This window comes from Notamacropus eugenii, chromosome 1 (genome assembly GCF_028372415.1).
Source record: "Notamacropus eugenii isolate mMacEug1 chromosome 1, mMacEug1.pri_v2, whole genome shotgun sequence".
In the NCBI taxonomy this organism is placed as follows: domain Eukaryota; kingdom Metazoa; phylum Chordata; class Mammalia; order Diprotodontia; family Macropodidae; genus Notamacropus; species Notamacropus eugenii.
In genome coordinates, this window is record NC_092872.1 from 599,911,455 (window position 1) to 599,933,500 (window position 22,046).

General features: G+C 37.7%; 1 protein-coding gene across 3 annotated transcripts in view; it reads right to left on the minus strand.

The window, feature by feature from the left end:
- NAPB (NSF attachment protein beta) overlaps positions 1 to 10,618 on the minus strand; it is a 54,877-nt gene extending 44,259 nt beyond the window's left edge. The window contains exon 1 of one of the 3 annotated variants that reach the window (XM_072634617.1): positions 10,303 to 10,618. In XM_072634617.1, the coding sequence (XP_072490718.1) occupies positions 10,303 to 10,400 (98 nt within the window). In that variant the 5' untranslated portion in view covers positions 10,401 to 10,618. The remainder of the gene's footprint in view (positions 1 to 10,302) is intronic. The other 2 variants (XM_072634618.1, XM_072634616.1) reach the window with 2 other exon arrangements.
- Between the last annotated feature and the right edge of the window lie 11,428 nt (positions 10,619 to 22,046).

A 22,046-nucleotide genomic window follows, 5' to 3' on the forward strand; every position in this document is an offset into this window, starting at 1 on the left:
ATCTCTGAAAGTTGCCCACTCCTCTTCTGCTTCACTGTTGCCAACTGTGTGTTGGCTCAACTTTCCCTCCAAGTTAGCAATGAACTGCTCCCACTGAGAGATGAGCTCTAACCTGTTGACATTAATTCTTCTATCTTGCAAATGATATTGTGCAATAAGAAAAGATGAATAGACACATTTCAGGAAAACCTGGAAAGACTTATACAAATTGATGGAAAGTGAAATGAGCAGAACCAGGAAAACACTGTTCACAGTATCAGCAATGCTGTATGATGATCCACTAAGGATGGATCAGCCTTCTCAGAAACACAATGACCCAAGACAAATACAAAGGACACACTAAGTAAAACATTATCCACGTCCAGATTAAAAACTGATGGACTCTGAATGCAGATTGAAGCACATTTTTTTCACTTCCTTCATTCTTTCTTTAATCCGTTTATTCTTCCACAACTGTGATGAATATGGAAATGTTTTATATGATAGCATATGTAGAAACTATATCAACTACCTATCATTTTCAGAAGGGGGAAGGGAGGGAAGGTGGAAGAAAAATGTAGAATTGAAAATCTCGTAAAAATTAATGCTAAAATTTTTCTTAATATGTAATTGTGGGAAAAATAAAATGCTATTTAAAGCAAAATAAATAAAATAAAGGAAGGAATAGGAGAGGCAGAGTTAACATGGTATTCAGCATACTTATTCTGAAGTCAATGGGGCAGCTAGGTGGTGCAGTGGATAGAGTACCAGTGCAGAAGTCAGGAGGACTTGAGTTCAAATCTCACCTCAGATACTTGACACTCACTAGCTGTGTGACCTTGGGCAAGTCACTTAACCCCAACTGCCTCATCCTGGGTCATCTCCAGTCATCCTGATAAATGTCTGGTCACTGGATTCAGATGGCTCTGGAGGAGAAGTGAGGCTGGTGACTTGCACAGTCCTCTCTCATTCTAAACAAAGTCAAGTGCAAATCATGTCATCATTTCTCTGATGGCATGGTCTTCTTTGGAAACGAAGGACAAGCACACACTGAAGTCAATACTCCTTTGCTCAACAGTCTTTTAACATTTTCAAATAAAAAAAAGATACTAAATAGCCCCCCAAATCAGAAAAGATTTGATTATAAGAGGAAAAATCCATAAAGTCTGAATTTACAAATCTTATCAATTAATGTGCAACTATTACATGGAAAGTATAGGTGGAACTTAGCAAGTATTCTTAAATACAATTCTTAGTGTTCTGAATTAATGTTTCAGAAACTTGTTTTCTAAGTCAAAAGTGTTAGAGAAGCAAACATTTTATTTTTCATGACTATACATTTTTATCGCTAAAGCCCTTGACCTGCTTAGAAAACAGATTTTTGTAGAAAAGGAAAGTTTCTCAAATATTTGTTAATATGTCATTATTATTTGTTTTAATGAACAATCCCTTGGAACATATGTTTTTCTAATAAATAAGAAGTACTAATTGTGTTGGAACATATGAAGATACCCACGTGGAAAAAGCATAACTTACACTGAAGTCCTCTGGATAAATCTGCAATTTCATGGATATAAAATAATACTCAGGTTATAAGCAATTCCACTCTACAGTTACTGTTATTATAGTGAATTCCAAATTCTCAAGGCTCCCAGAGGTTCCTATGAGTAAAAGAAACTGAGTCCAACTGTTAAAGATAATAGAGATGGAAAGGGAGAATAAAATGGAGAAGGGACTTGTACTTGTCCCTCAGAAGCAGGTAGCTGGCACATATATCCTCTCTCCATTTCTTCTCTCAAGTGGAAGTGGAATAAAATGTTAAAAGAATGAACTAATCTAGAGAAGGTAAACTAGAACAGACTAGAATAGTCTGGATTGGGAAGATTAAAATAAACCACTGCAGATTACAACCTTTCAAAAAAGTGCTAACAAATCAACTATTTCTCTAAAAATGGAAGCAGCAAGATGATTTTTCAAAGGACAGCAACTGCCACCAGGCTCCAATTTCACAATTAGTTCTTCCTTATCCCAGTTCATCTTCCCTGATCCCCTCCACCCTATTCCATCAGAACCAACCTCCAAAATTATCCTTTATTCCCATACCTCCTCCTTCAACTTCATTTACTAGAGGTTATCTCAGATAGTTGCTCATCTGATTAAAGCAAATGACATTAAGGTATGAATGACCAGTAAGTGGTTAATCCTCACAAGGCTCCTTGTGAATTTATTCATGGCAGAATGTGAAGCACCTCCTAGATCAAATATTCACATGCAAAAGCAAATAACCAAATATATTTCCTTTTAGAAGGCATATCTGTCTAAATAATAACTAATATTTCTATTGTGCTTTATATAGCATATCATTTGACATAATTAGGGTAGGTGCTGCAAGTATCACTCTCAAGATTAAGTAAGCTCCCCAAGGTCAAATGCAGAGTAGCACAGGTAGGAGAACCTATGTCTTCTCAATTCCAAGCTCAGGGACATTGTACCTATTTTTTTATATATTTTATTGATACCTTTTAAAATATTTCCTACATTTCCCAATGTACTCCATCTTCCCAATGGTACATCCTTATAGCATAAAAAGAAGGAAAAAGAACCACAATGGTTTAGCAAAACTAACCAACACAACAAAAGTCTTAACTGTAGTGTTTCACACCCTGGAGTTAAGCTTGTTCTTTGTAATTCTGCAACATTCACTTCTGATTTTCTTTTGTGTGTGATTTTTCTTTCCACTCACATTATTATAGTCATCATGTATACTGTTTCCTTGGCTCTGCTTACTTCATTCTGTATCAGCTCTTATAGCTCTTACTATATTTCTTTGTATTTATCAAACCCATCATTTCTTATAGTATAGTAATTTTCCATTACATTCATCTACCGTAATTGGTTTGGCTATCAAGGGATATCTACTATATTTCCAATTCTTTGTCATCACAAAAAAAAAATTGCATTCGGCTTTGATTGCTTTACTCTTGTTGCTATGTCTTAGTAATCACTGTGTACACTGTATTCCTGGCTTTTCTTTAGTTCCCATGCTTTTCTATATTCATCATATCTGCATAGTGTGCACAGTGTCCATTAATTCATATATCACAACTTGCTTAGCAATTCCCTATCTATGGGTACCTACTTTGTTTCAAGTTCTGTGATGTTATAAATATTTTGGCATATACATAGGCCTGTATTTTTTTATTACTGAACTTGGAGTATAAATACTAGCAATGGAATCTCTGGGTAAACAGGTTCAGTTCCTATCCATAACACTATGCTGTCTTAATACAAATTTATTAAGGTTCAGGATACCAAAGTTCAGAATAAGGAAACACAAAGTACACATCAAGACAGAAAAAGTCAAGCCAGCTTTATTGAGGTGACATACAACAAGGAAGGGCAGTGAAGGAGCATGTAAATAGATGAGGCCTACTGAAAGTGGGTACCATATTGGAGCTCTGGATGGAACTGAGCACCCAAACCTAGTGGCAAAGACTAGTGGGTTTTTATAGGTTCTTATATGACTCAAGCAGGACCTGGCACTGGGGAAAGGGAATAAGAAACTTGGATCTGGGGGCTGGTGCTGAGTCATGCTAGTTAGGGGAGTGAAAAGAAAAAAGACTCCTAGGGAATTGGCAGCCTAAGTTAATATTCAAAATCCACACTGGTCCAGGAAGGACTTTTGTTCTTACATGTTTCTGTTAGTGGACTATATATCCTGCATTCAGACCCTTTGTACAGATATTTGCTACAAAGATTTTTTCCCCAATGACTAAGTCCCTTTTTATTTTAGTTGCATTAATTTTATTTGTGCAGAAGCTTTTCAATTTTATGTAATCAAAATTATCTATTTTATCTTTTGTAACCTCCTCTACCTTTTACTTGGTTAAGAATTCACTCCTTGCCATAGTTGTGAAAAAAATACCTGGCCTGGTTCTCTTATAATTTTTTCTTTAATAGTATGACCTTTAACATTCAAGTCACATTTCCATTTTAATTTATTATGACGTGTTGTAAGATGTTGATCTTATCATGAGTGAAATTCAACAAAGATAGACTAAAGCATGTATCCTCAAAGCAAGATAACAGTTTATCAGTAGGGAACAGACCCTGTTAATGAAATGGATCTAATGATTGACTCAGTGAGCCAAAAAAGATCACTAGTTCAACATGCAGCTCTTTTTTATAAGCATAGAACAAAGGGCAGAACAAGTAGGTGAGGAAATAAGTTATGACTGATTACAAGGTTAGCAGCATCACAGGTGAGCAGAGAAAGAGTACCAACATGATTGGTTAGACATGAAACATGGGGCATAATATAAGTTGGAAGTTGGGACTGAGGGGTTAGCAACAATCCTTTTCTTTCCTTCTGCGACTAAGAAAAGTTCATTATCTGAGTCTACCTCCAAGGTTAGAGATAGTGGGTCAGATTTCTTTGCGTAGCAAAACAGATATCCTTGAAGGATAGCTTGGTAGCTTAAAGATGCTACACCAGAATTCCTGGTCTCCACCTGCATCTCTAAAGGATAGTAGATTTTGCTGAGGTAACATTAAAGTAGTGATTAGAAGAGAACTTAATTTCTAAATTAAACTCATTACAGGCCAGCTGAATTTCTGCACTAAGTTCAGAGACAAAGAACCATGACTTGGGCAGTCATAGGATAAAGCCAATTAACTGTAAATAGAATTAATAAAAAATGATTAAAAAATCAATTTAATCTTCTCAGTCCAAATCTAATTATCTTCCAGACTGCTCTTTGTTTTCTCAGTAACTTGTCAAATAGGGATTTCTTTCCTGGGTAATTTATATTTAGCTGTTTTAAATAAAATGTATGCTTTGAGCTTGAGGAAGGAGGCAAACGGGACAAATCTTAAAAACATGTTTTTATTATCTTTATTACTGTCTCCTCAAACTGGAAAATAGCATTACTTTGTATATATTTTATTCACTTTCCTTCCATCCTAGTACTATTCCTCCCTCCCCACCTGAAGCAGTTCCATCTGGACAAGAGAGCATGCTTCCCTAGGGCTAATCTTGACTGGCTTTAAAGAAATGTAAATTGGTCCTAGGGTCTGTAAATGACCCTACTATCTACCCCTTCCAAAGAAGTAAGACATAACTTGCTATATCTCCTCCAAAACACCCTCCTTTGACTTCTTGTCTTGGGATGGCTTCTAAAGGAACATGACACTTGGCTGCCCTTTGGCTCCACTCACAATTCCTGTGGCTCCCCAAATAAAACCTCCCTTCCTTGGCCACTCTACAGGATTGGCGTCCCCATAAGAAAGTAGGCTCCTTGAAGGCAGAAACTGAGTCCCCTGAACAGGATTGGTGTCCCCATAAGAAAGTAAGCTCCTTGAAGGCAGAAACCGAGTCCCCTGAACCTAATATAGTGCTTAGCACGTCATTCAGTCATGTCCAATTCTTTGTGTACCCATGGACTGTAGCCCACCAGGCCCTTCTGTCCTCCAAAGTCTGTCCAAGTTCATGTTTGTTGTTTCCATGACATTATCCATCTCATCCCCTGCCTTCTCCTTTTGCCTTCAAGCAGCAGGAGAGTCTTTTACAATGGGTCCTGTTTTCTCATTATGTGGCCAAAGAATTTAAGCTTCAACTTCAGTATCTGTCCTTCCAATCAATAGTTAGAGTTAATTTCTTTAAGAATTTGATTGATTTGATCTCCTTGCTTTCTAAGGAACTCTAGAAAGTCTACTCCAGCAACACAAATTTAAAGTTTGGCACATAGTAGGCACTTAATAAATGCTTCTTTAATTCAATCATTCATTCCTTATATATGTACACATTTCCCCCAAAAGAACATAAGTTCCATGAACATAGGAAGTGTTTTGTTTTTATCTTTGCATCTCCAACCTTAGCATAGTCCTAGGAAAGGATGGTAATAATAAATTGTTTTTTGAATGAATATATTAATTAGAAAACTAGATACATCTCCTCCTTTAATATTTGCATATTTAAGAAATAAACATGAAGTAAACTGAGTAAACAGAGTGTTGGCCTGAGTTAAGATGTCCTGGGTTCAAATACCACCTCTGACACTAGCTCTGTGACTATAAATAAATCACTAAATCTCTCTCAATGTCCTCAATCTGCTCTCTAAAGCTATTAATTTAAGGAGGTGTTAACTGACATTAGTAGGGGAAATTCCTTACAGGAAACTACCTACACAAATGAAATCACTGGAAGAAAGAAAGAAAAGGAAAGAAAGGGAGAAAGGGACAGAGGGATAGGGGGACAAAGAGAGAGAGAGAGAGAGAGAGAGAGAGAAAGAGAGAGAGAGAGAGAGAAGGAAAGAAAAGAAAAAAATAACAACATATTAGCTATTTGTGACCATTTGGAATAATCTTCCAACATTTTAGTCTAGATGTTTACCCATCAGAATCTCTTGATTTAAAAAAACAACCCTAATTTAGTAAATCCCTTAGCATTTCTGGATCTAGTTTTCTCATTTCTAGCTCTAAAACTTTATGTCTTATGTAAATATTTCTTTGGTCCTGGAAAACGAAAATATGCTTTGCCAAACAGAAGCAAAAATGTTTATTAATCTTTCTGAAGAAAGAAAAAAAGACCAGCTGCCTCAAGTATTCAAGCGAAAGATTTTTGGGAGGGAGCCATACCTGTGCTTTCTTCAGTATAGAGAATTCCCTTCAGTACTACAATTCAGTGACTGGTTTGCGACTTATATTTTATTGTTTGCCTGGGCCATTAAAAAGTCACTACTCAATCATATTCAGACACCTAGTGTACTTTAGTCCCAAGAGTTGAGTCTTGGGAGTATTCCCGACTCCAAAGCAAGCCCTCTGTCCACCATATTATGCTATCTCTCTGGTCAATATAATTTCTTTTGAACTAACTACAATATTTGAAATATTATACATACAGTCACAAAGAGCTAATAAACTACAAATCATTTACTATTAAAAGCCAAATTTATTGTTTTATCATTCCTGTGCTGAAAGTGCAAGATTTGTTGCTTTTCTAGGCTGACAGAACCTAACAAAACAGTCAAAGGATACATTTAACTATCAAGAACATTATTATTTCATTATAATTTTTAAATAACAAATTACTTGGAGTGTATTGTGTTTGTACAAGTTGTGGTATCTTAGCAACATGACAGAACAGTTATGGAGAGAAACCTAGATGACTCAAAATCCACTACAATGAAGAGAGCCTGCGTAGAAGCCAAAGTTGCTGCCTTTAAAAGGGAATTTTAAAAACATATCCTAAAGTTACCTACAATAATCTAAATGCTCTTTAAATGCACTTCACACACACACACACACACACACACACACACACACACACACACACACACACCCTCATATTATAATTATGATATAGTCAAGAACTGTAACTTATTGTAAAAATTCCACAATTATATCAATATGTAACTGTTTCCACTGGAAGTCAGTCTGAGAAACACAACAATAGCAATGATTTAATATAAATCCAAATCCAACAAGTATTTATTAAACCTCTATTTCATGCAAGGCACAAAGAGCTGGGAATAAAATATGATGACAAAATGAAGAACTGCCCCTGCCCTTTAGTAGGTTACATTCTTCTGGTATGGTACACATGAATGTTAACATATTATTGATTATATGAAAAAGAAGGTAGCAATAATGTGTACATAGAAGATGGCACAGTTGAACTTTCAAGTTAAAAGCAGATTCTCTGAGGCAGAATGAGGAGGGATTCCATTCCAGCCATGAAACGACAGTCTGTGGAAAGGCTCAGAAGCTGAAAATAGGAATGCCAAGTTTGAGGAATAGTAATTAAGTCAGTGGGCCGTAATAGAGTATGCAGTCTTTATTTACTTCATCTAAAATAGCTATCTTATTTACCTGAAGGAAAGGAATCAAACTCTAGGGACTTTGGGGATTTCTTTCAACTCAGACATATGACTCTAATGTTTACTGACAGAAGGAACTTCAGAAAGATTGAGAGGTGTTTTGTTTTTCCCCTTGCGAGGTTTATGGTCTTCTAAAGAGGTGAAATAAGTTGGGTCAATAGAATATGATAAAAAAGAAAAAATTTTAACCTATTCTTTCCTTAAAACGAAAGGAACCCCTCTATTTTGGGAGATATATATTAAGAAAGATATGAATAAAAATGTATTTAGAAAGAAAAACAAAAGGGATTTCCAAAAGTTCTTTTAGGTCTATGTTTTATATACTACTCAAGAGTTAGCTGAGTTCTTTTGGGAAAAAATGTGTAAAGGAAAATATGTTTTAAAAAAGCAACAACCTAATAATAACACTGAATACTTTCCTTGAAGATAATCCTTTTGACTTTAAAAGCAGAGCAATACAAATTTAATATATTGTAAAAATGATTCCTACTACATAGAGTGACATATGAAATTGAAAATAATCTTAGTATTTCTTTTGATTAAATTTTATTATATTAAATAAAACTAATCTGAGGGTCTGAAAAATGGGCTAATAGCACATCATCAAAGAGTAATCATAAATTACAAGGTACTCTATATAAAGTATTTGTATACACTGTATATTATATCACATAAATCTCACAAGGCCTACTTGGTAGACAATGAAAGTAATATCTTCATTTTATAGATGAGGAAACTGCCTTAAAGTTCTTCTAGCTCTACTCTCATGCTGCTTCTATTACACTATGCTGCTTTTCAAGTATGCTAATAGTACTTGCTAAACATCAAGATTTAAAAGAAAATCCTATAAGATAGTCATTAGAATTTCAGATTCTGTATCAAATGTAATAAAGAATATTTACCATTAACTAAAGAGAAAAAATGACAATAAATGATAAATCCACTACCAAACAAACGCTGAACTTGCAGAAGAAAAAGCAGTCTAAATGAATTTGATTTCTTCCAAACTCACACTCTATTAAGAGAATGACCAATTAAAGAAAATAAAAAGTTGGCTCCAGAAAAAGTGAACCTGTTACATGTATTTTTCTTTACTACGATTTCAAACTAAAACTACAGGAAAAAAAAGAAAACTATAACACAAGAGTGCTATAAAATACACCTCTACAGGAAGCAGAATTTTGAAAAGGATTTGCCAGAATTAAACGACAGTGAGATCTTCCCTGCTTGATTAAAATGGGGTGAGTTTTCACTTTTAACGGGAGTGAGGAAATGTCACTGTTTTTCCATTTTAAATAGCTGAATCATTCAAAAGCAGTTGAATTCAGGAAGCAGCAAATATTGCTATTCTTCTAGTTCTTCTTTATCAAGTGTGCCAAATTAAATTTCCCATCAGAAACTACTGAAAATAATTAAGAGATCAGCTGAATTTCTGATACTGGTTTTAAATATTTACTATTAATGAAATGAGCTCTTTTGGCTATAGAAGAGACAAAAGAAATGAACCCATTTAAGCAATTTATTCATTTATCAAACTGAGTGCCTTCAAATGGCTCTGTGTTATGCATAACTGTAGCAAACAGGCACTAAGCAAATGATTAAAATCCGAGAGGAATTCTTACAGGGCCCAGCGTCTGCTGCCAGAAACAGAAAAACCCAGAAGGAGAATTCATCCTTTCCTCCTGCATAAATCTCTAGTGATAACATGGCCACAAGCCAGAGCCGAAGGATTAACAGTAGCTAAATCTCTGCATCGCTTTCATACCAGATTACATTATTAAAAACTCTCTCCTCAGACGTTGGAAGATAAGTTAACTCGTTTTTAGTCTGGGTTCCCAAAGGGCTATTTAAAGACTTCAATTCAGAACTAAAGGCGAGATGGTCCTCAAATTAACATCCACCCAGGAGCTTCCAACCAACCAAGAAACGAACTCAGGCACGGGCGTTCGGCAGTGAACCTCCGGCAGGGGGGAAATGACAATCTGTTGCTGGTCGGCATGCACCCGAGTGTCGGGGGGTTGGGGGGTCCTTCAGTACGGCGGCTAAGGCCCCTCAACCCCGCTCCCTAAATAAGAAGTGCTAGACTCGCAGTAGGCCGGGCGCAAGGCGGAGGAGGGGGTGGACGGGTTATTTGTCCTTATCCACCCTACAGAGGTGACGGGCACCAGGAGGCCCAGGGATTCCGCGAGCCTCCCGCGGGGACTGCAGCTTCCTCCCCGAGGGAGGCAGGAAGCCTCCCCATCCCCGACGCCCAAGCTCCGGCTCAGTGCCGTGGGGAGGTGCGCGCTGTCTATCCCTCCCGCCCCCTGATGCGGGGCGCCAGGCCCACTCGGAGGCCCCGGGGGACGTGGGAGAGAGAGGGGGCGGACGGTGGCGGAACCCCCGGAGCAGCGCGGCGGGGGCGGGGAGGGGGAGGAAGGAGCTACCCCGCAGGGCTGGCGCTCACCCAAACAGCCCTCTCAAGAACGAGTGGGAGGACTTCACGCGCTTCTCGGCCTCCGCCATCAGCTGGACCGCCTCTCGTTCCTTGCCCGCATTGTCCATGTCTGTCGCCTTTAAGCTCCTCGGATTCCGGGTGGAGAATAACTGAGTAACGGCGGCGGAGAACGACGATTCAGCCTAACGGAACCCCCAGCTTGCTGGCTGGGGAACGCGCCTCTAGAGTTTCTCCTCAGCGGAGGGGAGGAGGGAGAAGCTCAGGTCTGGGTCGCAAAGCATTTCGGGATTTGTAGTCCATTCTCCCCGCTTTGGTCTCAGAATTCGAAGAGGCGAAAACTACATTTCCCAGAAGAGAGTAGGACCGGTGCAGTGTGCGGACTCGCTCCCTTCCGCCCCCTGGTGTGGCAAACCTGTATGCTAGAGATGCTGCATTTGGGGGGGTGTGACCCGACGTAGGAGGGGTAGGGAGGATGCGAGTTAAAGAGTCGCCAGAGCCTGGGAAGCATAAAATGCATATTATCATTAGCCATTTTGTCCGTTCACCCAACCTTTATTAAGGGCCACTTTGATAGGGAACCTTGTACTAAGGTACAGGACAAAATAATGCATTCTAAATGAGGTGGCGGTCCTCACGAAGCTTGAAGTCTAAAGGGGGGAAAGAAGGCACAGACGCAGATAATAGGACACGATGATCCATCCTTGGGTCCCCAAACACCAGGCTTGATTCTCTCTTCATAGTCCCTGGAATATGTTTCTAAGGCTTTCACGGAATCTCGGGATTCTATGAGCAATGGTCATTGACAGGTCATTGATCACAGGCTGGGGTGCGGACGTCTGCAAGGTGCAGAAGAGAAAGTCCTGCAGTCAGGACACGGGAGGCGTCAAGCCCTCAGCCTGACACCGGCTTTGGGACCCTGGACAGCTCCGCGGTGACAGCACCGAGGCGGGAGTGGAACCTGACTCACCTTGGGGATCTCAGCCTTGCCAGGACTCATCTAAAAAAACGAGACAGTTGAACTGAATTACCCTAAAGGACCTTCTAGCTCTAGATTGATAAACCTTGTTTCCATATCTGCAGAATAGAGATCCCGGTTCTAGCGCCTGATTCTAGAAAGACTTGCTTCCACCGTGCCACAGTAGCCTTTTCATCTTGGAAGTCCACCTCCGTAATCGCCTGAACTCCTGCTTTTCAGTTCCCTTTTATGTGTCTCCCCCCAGTTAATGTATATGCTCCTTGAGGGCAGAAACTCTCTCTCTCTCTCTCTCTCTCTCTCTCTCTCTCTCTCTCTCTCTCTCTCTCTCTCTCTCTCTCTCTCTCTGTGTGTGTCTCTCTCCCTCGTTTATTTATATTCCCAGCATTTAGCACAGTGTTTGGCATATAATAAGAGCTTAATACATGTTTGCTGACTTCATTTGACTTGACCTCACAGGGTGCTTGTGAGGATATCACTTTATAAATCTTAATGCACTGAATAAATGTAACTATGCAAGATGTCCCACAAGTCTTAGTGCAGTTTTATGCTTTCAAGACGTAAAACAACACTAATACTTTTGGAACACTTTATATGTACATTGTGTGTACATATTATGATTTCAGCAGGGCATTCCTTCGTTTGACAATACCTAGACCTCAAATGGAAGCCTTTCTGTTCACTCCTCAACCTCTTAACCAGTTATTTAAATGGTGATTAGAGAACAATATTTATATATCTGCCCCTGGGTTTCTCTCTCAGAATATTGCCACAGACTTTTCTAGTATGTTGGATCAGGTAGAAGAGGAAGACCAGTCCAAGGTAATCTAGCATTCCTATTACTATGTCTGACTAACAGCTGCTAATCAATATTAGTGCAGTCATCATTGTACATGTTAAACAATTATAACCACTCTTGACTGTTGGATTAATGCTAAATGAGAGCTTAGCCAATGTGACTCAGTAAGAAAGGAGAGGGTAGTCTCCAGGATACACACTGTTAGTGTGTTTCATTGGTATAAAATTCCTGCATGCAACCTTAGGATTGAAATATCTAATGAATGTCAATGAAGAGTCAGTGGGTAGCCTATCTGGAATCTCAACATTGTAGCATATAAATTATAAGTGTCTTATTTCTCTTCTCACCATCTCTTCTAAGAATCACTTGATATCCACCCACCCTTCAAATGAAAAGAAAAGAATAACTAAAAAGTCATTAAAATTGTTATTTTTTTGAGGGTTTTGATTTGATAGAATACAGGGAATGCATTACCATTCCTAAGCAAATATCTCAGTCTTTTTTTCCCACCTCAATTTTACTTTCCATATCCCTTCAACTTTTTGGTTTTGTTTTCTTTTGCTTATACATGTAAATAAATTATTACTTTATATACTCTAGTTTTTTATGGATTATTTTGTGTTTCATTCACAAAGCTGCCATGTACTATACTGTATCCTTCACTAAATGGATGTATCTCTTATAGAGCTTTAGCTTTGAGCTTTCTGCAAGGGGAAATCTGATTTGTCTGGGTGAGGTTTCCAAAAGTCTATTGTTCCTCATTTCAGGACATTTTTAGGCTCATTTTACAGGGAGTTATTTTTGAATGCTGCTTAAGGACTACTTCCACTTGGCAATGCTAAAGTCCAATTGGTGAAGCAAATATTTAAATCAATGTCAAAAGAGAATTTGCAACAACTATTAATATTCCTGAGATGCTGGCACACATATTCAGCTCCACGGATTATGAAAATAAGGCCTTTCTTTAGAGTTTGGTATGAGTGGTCAAACTCCTTGAAATAAATTGATCAGGAAGGTAACAGGTAGAGCTTACTTGAATTGTTGTTGACATACTGAACTTTCAGTTACTAGACACACACACACACACACAAATATATATATATAATTTCATATGATCTGCACAATAGCACTGTGAGGTATGTTATATGTGAATATCTCCAGTTTGCAAGGGAAAAACTCAGAAAAATGAAGTGATTTGTGAGGGGGAGGGCTGACAATTATAGCGGGATGGATGGCAAGAGTCCCAAGATATACTGAAAAATGCAAATTTAAAAAATTCTGAGATTATACTATCCTTCCTTTCTTACCTTTCTAGTCATCTTACCCCAGTTTCCCTCCTGCCACCCCCCTCCACACACACACAGCATTACACTTTGTTACAGTGACCCTGGCCTCCTGGCCTCTCGGCTGTTCCAAGAACAAGACACTCATCTCTCACCTTCAGATATTTCCTCTGGCTGTCCATGAAATCTGGAATGTTTTCCCTCCCCATTTCTGCCTCCTAGCTTCCCTGGATTCCTTTAAGTTCTAACTAAAATTTCATCTTCTACAGCACACCTGCACAATTTGGCAGTAGGTAGGGACCAAAATTAAAATAGGCTAACCTTCTTTGGGTCGCAGATAGGTTTTTAGTGGCTCACTTTCCAAGTGAAGGTATAACTAATGATTAAATTATTTTGCAAATAAACCATATCTTGAAAAGAGAAATTTAATTAGTATCAATTAATTACATTTATTACTTAAAGTTTTTGTTTTTCATAAAATCACATTAAGTGGTACAAGTTTAAACACTTTTCTGGGTTTTCTTACTGCTTACAGTTAGTAATGACTGAAAACGCAGTGAAAAGTTACAACTCTCACCCCTCTCAGACTAGAGGCAGAGTGACAATGGTTGGTTGCCAAGGGTCAACCTAACAAACAGGAGAGAGTATACAGTAGCAACTCACCCACCAAGCTACATGACAGCTGCAATAGTGACTAGTGGAAGGCAGGTTAAGCAGGATGCAGACAGAGCACTCTTTACATCTTTACTTTGTTTTTTATTCTCTATAATTTTTGTGAGCTACCCAAAATCCTTTGGTGTCCCATGGCCATATGTTGTGCAGGCATGTTCTACAGGAAGCCTTTGCCAATCCCTGAATTTTGGTGTCTTCCCTCTTTTCATTATTTTCCATTTATCATATATAACTGCAGATATCTATACATCTATCTCTATCTTGTTCATACATATTTGTTTGCTTGTTGTCTCTTCTGTTATATTATCTACTCAGTCTACTAGAAGTCTTGCTCCAATTCTTAGCATTTTTTATGTATGAATATAGCATTTGTCTATTTTTCCCTTATTTATATTATGTGACCAGCCCACTGCATGCTTTATTCGTTTATTGGAGAATATCTTTAAAAAAAAAAAAAGGACAATAGCATTTCATTTAGTAAAATGAGCCTCATAATTGTCAGCACGAAAACTTGGGAATTTATATTGACCAGGGAAGAAAGACATTTTCCTTGCTGAGGTTAAAAGATCATACTTCTCTCCTGCCCTCTCTCTTTTTCTTTCCTTAAAGTTAAATTGATGCCTTCATTTATTAGAGTACTTTTCCTTATCCCTACCCCCATCTTTCCTTTATAAGAACAATAGCAATAGTATAGCCCATAGAAAGGAAAGAGCAGGAAATAAGCACTTATATAACACCTACTGTGTACCAGCACTGTTCTAACTGATTTTTTTTAAACTATGATATCATTTGATCTTCACAAAACCCTGGGAGATGTCATTATTATCCCTAAACTGAGGCAAATAGGGGTTAAGTGACTTGCCCAGGGTCACACAGCTAGTAAGTGTCTAAGGATATGATAATAATAATAACTAAACATTTATATAGTACTTACTTTGTGCCAAGCACTGTACAAAGAGCTTTACAATTATTATTCATTTGATCCTCACAAGAACCCTACTATTATGGTTTACCTCATTATCCATTATATCATCAACTGCTTCAAAAACAGTTTAACAAACCCAACTGTCACATTCCCTGGGAAACACCAACTTTGAGAGTTGCTTTGTGAGTAATTCCAAGTTCAAGACTTCCTGATTTTGAGAGTTTGGGGACTGGATCTTCTAGAGAGTTATGATTTCTTGATACATACTGTGCCTTGGAGAATTAAGAAGACAGTGAACATGGATCCTACACAGTCTCCTAACTGGAGAAAAAAGTTAATGAGTTAGTTGGACAGAAGAAGTCTGATGAGAAGGGGATTGGCTTGTACAGCAAACTCCAAAACATGTTTGCTTTTTGGGGAATTCTAAACCCCAGAGTAGTATTTCAAGTCTTGTTGGGTGAGGTTAGGGAAGAAGAATTCACTGTCATAATGAAAGGTAACCCTGACAGCTACTAAGTTCCATTCTCCTATAGAAGATATGAGAGGCTAAAGGGCTATTCCAGTATTTTTTAGTTCTTCATTTGTTTGTGGATTTCTTTGAGTCCTTAGTGTTTTATGGTTCTTGTTGTTTTTGGTTTTTTTTTTGATGAGGTAAAATAAAAGTTGTCTAATACTAAGCAAATGTTGCATATTGAATCCTGGTGCAAAATTTTGGGGGCCCTGAGCTATTGTTTGTTTTTAACACTAATTTCTATTTGTGTATTGCCAGTCTCCTAGTTTGTCATCCACAAAGTTATAAACATACATAGCTTTAAAAAATTAAGGTGAATGTTATCCCAGAGTAAACTCTTTTATTTATCATTTAAGTAAAGCCTGAAGGCTTTTCAAATTGAAAGGATTCATGAAGCAATATAATATAATGGAAAAAGTCTAAAGACCCAAGTTCTATATTGTCTTGTCACTAGCTCCATGTGTGACTTTCATCATGACAGTAATCATACACCTCAGGTTTGTCATGTGTAAAATGTGAGTGACTTCTTGAATTAGTTTATATAGATATATTGTAAAGGTAAAATGATAGGTGTGAGAGTCTATAAACATGTAACCATCCTAAGCAAATAACAAGATTTTATAATTAGTTTTCTTGTGTACTCAAATATACCAAGATTTCAGCCTATTTAATCCATATAACCTTGTAAAAGGGTGTGTTTGAGGGATATTCCAAAGCAGAATTCTATTTATTTTGTCATTCAGTATCACTTATGCTGGACAGCTCTCTTGAGCCAAAAAGGGCACCTCATCTCAAGGTCAGCCAAGCTGTTCTATTGCAGCAGCCAGGATGTGAAATCACAGGATGATTACACTGGCATTCTCTTTTGCAGTCTGGCCTATGTCTGGGAGACTACCCAAAGGGGAAACAGGCTTATAGGTTGTTTGCAGCTTCCTAAGGAAGGATAGATTGCAGAATACAATACACTGAAATCTTGCACAAGGTAGTTTTGAATAGATTTAATTCTTTTCACAGATAAGTCTAGATCAGCAGAAAGTTTAGAGTCATTTGATTTAGAGGAAAACAAGATATGATTAGAACAAAAAGCAAGGAGGACTAAAGGAAATAGTTGTATAAATTGGTTTAAAATAGGGGTATTTCCCCCTCAGCAGCAAAAGTCCAATATCTGCTATGCTCTTCACTCAATAAATCCTTAGTATAGGTTTGGTAAATGAATGAATGAATTTTAGAACTATGCAAGGCAGGGCCATAATCATATAAGAAGCAGCCTGGTACAGTAAAGGGAGGGTTGGACTTGGGGTCAGAAACCTTGTGTTTGAATTCTGCCTCAACTACATTTTAAACGTGTGACCTTTGGAAAGTCTTAGGACCATAGGCTTAAATCTAGAATGGACCTCAGACTTTATCTAGTCCAACCTTTCTTATTTTACAGAAGAGGAAATTGAGTCCCCTTTTAGTCAGTAGAGCATCATTTTCTTTTCCTTAAAATGGGGAGGATACTTATATTACCTACCTCTTCAGGTTGTTGTGAGCACATTTCATAAAACCTAACATGTCATATAGATATAATCTCTGGCTCAGAATATGGTGTCATAAGACTCTCCTCATTTGTGGGAACTGATTAGAATGCTCCAAAAATGCTCCAAAACTGCATGAGTATCAGACTTGGCAAGAGCTTGGGAGAAGAAAGATCCTGGTCTTTTCTAGCTTCTAACTTCAAAAGAGAAGACATATGGTTCCAAATTCTCTTTAAAGACAGGTCTTTAAAGGAAAAGAGTGGGAAGAAGCCAACATGTAAAGGAGCCAACACCTGGATCGTGTCCCTACCTTCAGCTTATTATACTAAAAAATTCAGGGAATTTCTCCCTGGGGATCCCTTCTCCCCGCCATGTGTGTGTTTCTCCCCTTCCCCATTCGCTAATATTATTATGTAAGTTCTTGTTAGAGTCAGCATTCCATACTGAATAAAAGGCCAATTTTGGATCTCAGGAAGACCTGAGTTTAAATCCTGACTTTAACCAGAGGCAAGTCACAAACACACACAACACACACACACACACACGAACACACACAATTTATGTTCAGAGGATGTATATATATATATGTGTGTGTGTGTATACCAATGTATGTATACATGTGCTTACATACACATACTTGTATATATGTATATGTATGTAATGCATATTTGTGTTTTATATATTATATATGCATATGTGTATTGTGTACGTATGCACATACATACGTATATAAAACATGCATATGTATATATAGTTACAATGGTCAGGCCAAGGATAGTCTTGAAAAGGAAGACATACAAAGTTGCAAAGGTGACTGAAGGGAATATAGGGAAGGTTCAGTATCATTCTTTTGACTTGAACACAGTCTAGGGACTTATAAATAGATTAGCACCTACTTCACTGGATTGTTGTAGGATCAATTAGATAATGCATATAAAGTGCTTTGTAAACAGAGTGTTTTATTTGATTCTACCTAATCAAAATCTTGATAGCCAGATATTTTCTTTCCTTCTTCACTAAGTTCAGCACCTGGCTTTCAATCTGACTTCTCCCTAACTCCTGCCTATGTAGTAGGGGAGTTCAAGATGCATATTGATGTTCCCTCACACACCCTAACCCTTTGGTTTCTCAGTCTGCTCACTTCCTGTGACAAACTCTTCTGCCTTATCTCAGTTACACACAAAGATGGTCAAACCTTTGATCTTGTCACAACCCACAAATGCCCTACCTCCATGTTCAAAAACTCTGAAATCCTTTTATCTGACCACAATGTATTAGATTTCCACCACTCCCTCTGCCTTCTCATACCAAACTTTCCTCTGTTCATACCATGTTCTCCAATCTCTTCTCAGTTCTCTCTCAGACTATCTCACTCCTGAACTCCATACTCTCTCATTTCCCCCCATTTTGACCCTCTAGTGAATCAGTTCGATTTTACACTGTCCTATTCTCCTGAATCCCTTATCGTATTTTTGATTGTGCTTTTCCAAGCCTCAGCCTTGGATCACTTCTACCATCTGCTGACTTCACTCCTATAATTGTACTACTGAACAAAGGTGAAGAAAAATCATACAGCTATTTGGGTTGTATATAGCGAGCTAGGTCCCCTACAAATTCATTTTGCACAACCTGAACTGGGCCCTCACTACTGCTAGGCAATCCTTCTACACCTGCATTATCAATTCATTATTATATTCTTCATGGTGGCTTTTCCAAACCTTTTCATCCTTCCTCAAATTTCCCATGGCTCTCCCTTTCTCTAATCTCCTAGTTGTGAATCTTGCTTGATTTTTACAGAAAAAAGAGGCTATTCTCAAAGATCTCCCTCTTTCCTCCCCTTTTCTCATCTCATATTACTTCACTTTTCTTTCCTTTCATTCTTAACTCCCTACAATCTTGCTTTTGATCTCATCATTCCAGAAAACCTGCTCTCTCCAAAGTTGCCAATGATCTCTTAACTGCCAAGTTCAATGGACTTTTCTTAATCTTCATTTTTCTTGACTTGTTTGCAGCCTTTGACATTGTTGATCACTCACTTTAGCTTGATAGATGCACTCTTCTTTCGAGGTTTTTGAGACACTGCTCTCTTCTTATTTTCTTAGTACCTATATCTGATCTCTCCTCAGTCTCTTTTACTGGATCCTTATCCAGGTCATGCCTACTAACCATGGGCATGCTATAGGATTCTGTCCTAGATCTTTTTCTCTTTTTCTTCTATACGATTTACTTGGTAATCTCATTTGCTTCCGTGGATTTAGTAATAATTGCTATACTGATGATTCTCAAATCTATCTATCCAGTCTTAACCTCTCTGTTGACTTCTAGACTCATATTTTCAACTGCCTTTCAGATATCAGACTGGATGTCCCATAGACATCTCCATGTCCAAACTGAACTTGCTATTTCCCTCCCTAAACTCTCCATGTTTCCAATCTTCCTTATAACTATTGAGAGTGCCACCATTCCCCCTGTCATACAGGCTCTCAATCTAGTTGTTTTCCTCAGCTTCTCACTATCTCTTGCCCCCCATCTCCAATCTGTTCCTACGGCCTATCAATTTCACCTTTGCAGCATATTTTGGACATGCCCCTCTTTCTCCTTTGAGTCTGCCACCATCCACATGCAGTCTCTCAATCATTTTATGACTATTGTAATAGCCTGCTATTTGGTCTGCAGGCCACAAATCTCTTCCACTCCAGTTCATCCTCCATTCAGTCACCAAAGTGATTTCACTCCCATACTTAATAAACTTCTTTTCACTTACAGGATCAAATGCAAAATCTGTTTTGTGTTCAAAGCCCCACACCTCCTTCTTTTCCAGTCTTCTTACATTTTACATCTTTCCATCCCTCTATGTACACTCTGATCAAGTGATACTGGCCTTCTTAGTATTACATGAATAAGACCTCCATCTCTCAGCTCTGGGCATTTTCTCTGGTTGTCCCCTCATCATCTCTACCTTCTGACTTCTCTGGCTTTTTTCAGGTCCTAACTAAAATCTCACCTTCTACAGGTAGTCTTTTCTAATTCTTCTTAATTTTACTGACTTCCCTCTATTCATTGTTTCCTGCTTATTCACTGTATAGCCTGTTTGTACAAATTTGTTTGCTGTTGTCTTCTCTATTTGATTGTGAAGTCCTTGAGGTCTGGGACTGTCTTTTGCCTATCTTTGTATCCCTAAAATTTAACACAGCCCTTGCCACATAGTATGCATTTAAAAAATGCTTCTTGATTGATTTAATGAATGTTGACTATGATTATAATTGTATATGAATGCCTCTTGTCTTCTTAGCACTAGATGGAGAATCTATCTCCTTCACCACTTTTTCCTCATATGCTGCCTTTCTGAATTACTCCACAATGGCCATGGAGCTCCAACGTGGGATCCATATTATTCAAGCTCTAGGGCCATCTGAAGATACATACCCCTCACTTCCTCCCTGCCAAATTGTAATTACAAAATATATTTCCTATGATTCAGAAGTGAAGAATAGAAGTGCTTTAAAACAATACTCCAGTTATTCAATCAACAAGCATTTATATTAAATTCCTGCTATACCATGTACCACATATGCTAGATTTGGGGAATACAAAAATGAAAGTTAAATAGTCTCTATCCTGAAGGAGCTTTTGTTCTATCAGGTATTTGACTTAAAGAAATTGTGAAATGCAATCTCTTCTTGACCTTAATTAAATCCTATTTAGTTTGTTAGGAAGAGAGGCTACATGTTGAATGAGAGGGGAGAATTCTTCTTTTTAATGTTACAAAGTGGCCTTTCAGAAAGTATACATTATTTAATTAGTCAAAAGTATAGGGAAAAGCATTTTATTTCCCTCTAAAAATAGTGTGATATGAAAGCAGGATTTAGCTGTCACTAGGCCTGGAATTAGAGTTAGTAAAGTTGCTAAATTTGAAGAATCAAATGCAAAATAATCGATGGTGTTTTTCTAAGCAGATAAATGAGTCATCCCTGATGCCAAGAGCCCAAGCCGATCTGGAATTTAATGTTAATGTGATATGACAGAGGAAGCTTTCTGGTTATGAAACAGTGCTCTGATGGTGAAATGTTTATTCTCTTTTCTGATATGACTGCATCTATTTTTTTTCTGCTTCGGCACTTTCCAGAAAAATTTAAATGCATATTAATCAGAATCTAACCATTAATCTTGCATTTCTGTAGGTTTGAGAAATCTGAAACATAAACAGAATTTTAAATTAAGGGCAGAGAAGAGGAGAACAGAAAGTCAGCAAAGAGTATCAGATTTGCTGTTTTGAGGAAGAAAGACCCTCAAGATAGGAGAGGGGAAAAGCTTGCTATTATGAAAATTGTGAAATATCATTCAAGGCTAACTCTTCTTGATGCTTCAGAGTGTCCTTTATTTTAAAAAAATCATTTCTAGCTTAGTAGTTTTGTCTTAGCAGAACTGGAATTCATTTCAAAATAACTCCATATTGCACATCAGGATTGCATATAAGCAGCTGTCATAATCCCATACTTTAATGTCAGATATGTTTATATTAAAATCGAAAGTCATTCTGAAATGTGTCTGTATTATATTTCTGGAATGTCAAATAAGATTTGCTCACAATTAATCTTTTTTAATACATATAAGGAAAACATGAAAATGGAGATAAAAATTAGAACATGATATAAAATACAGTGAAACTACAGAAAATAGAATAAGAAAATAAGGATAAAAATTGGTTAAAAAAGAAAATCAACCAGGAAACCAGAAGTCAGTCACCAAGCACTTATTTGGCACTTAATATGTTCAAAGAATGATACTAAGTGCTAGAGATAAAAATAAAGGCAAAAAGATGGTCCCTGAACTATTCTAATAAAGGAGCTCATATTCTAATAAAGGAGACAAGAAACAACTCTATTCATGCACTATTTATCAGAGAAAATGAAAGGTAACATCAGGGGGGACACATTATCAGTGGCCAGAGCTGGGTAGAATAAAAGGGACCAGGAAAGTCATCTTGCAGAAAATGTGGACTAAGCCTTGAAGGAAGCCGGTGGGAGGAGGCAGAAGTGAGGAGTGGGGGAGTTCTAGGCAGGAGGGACAATA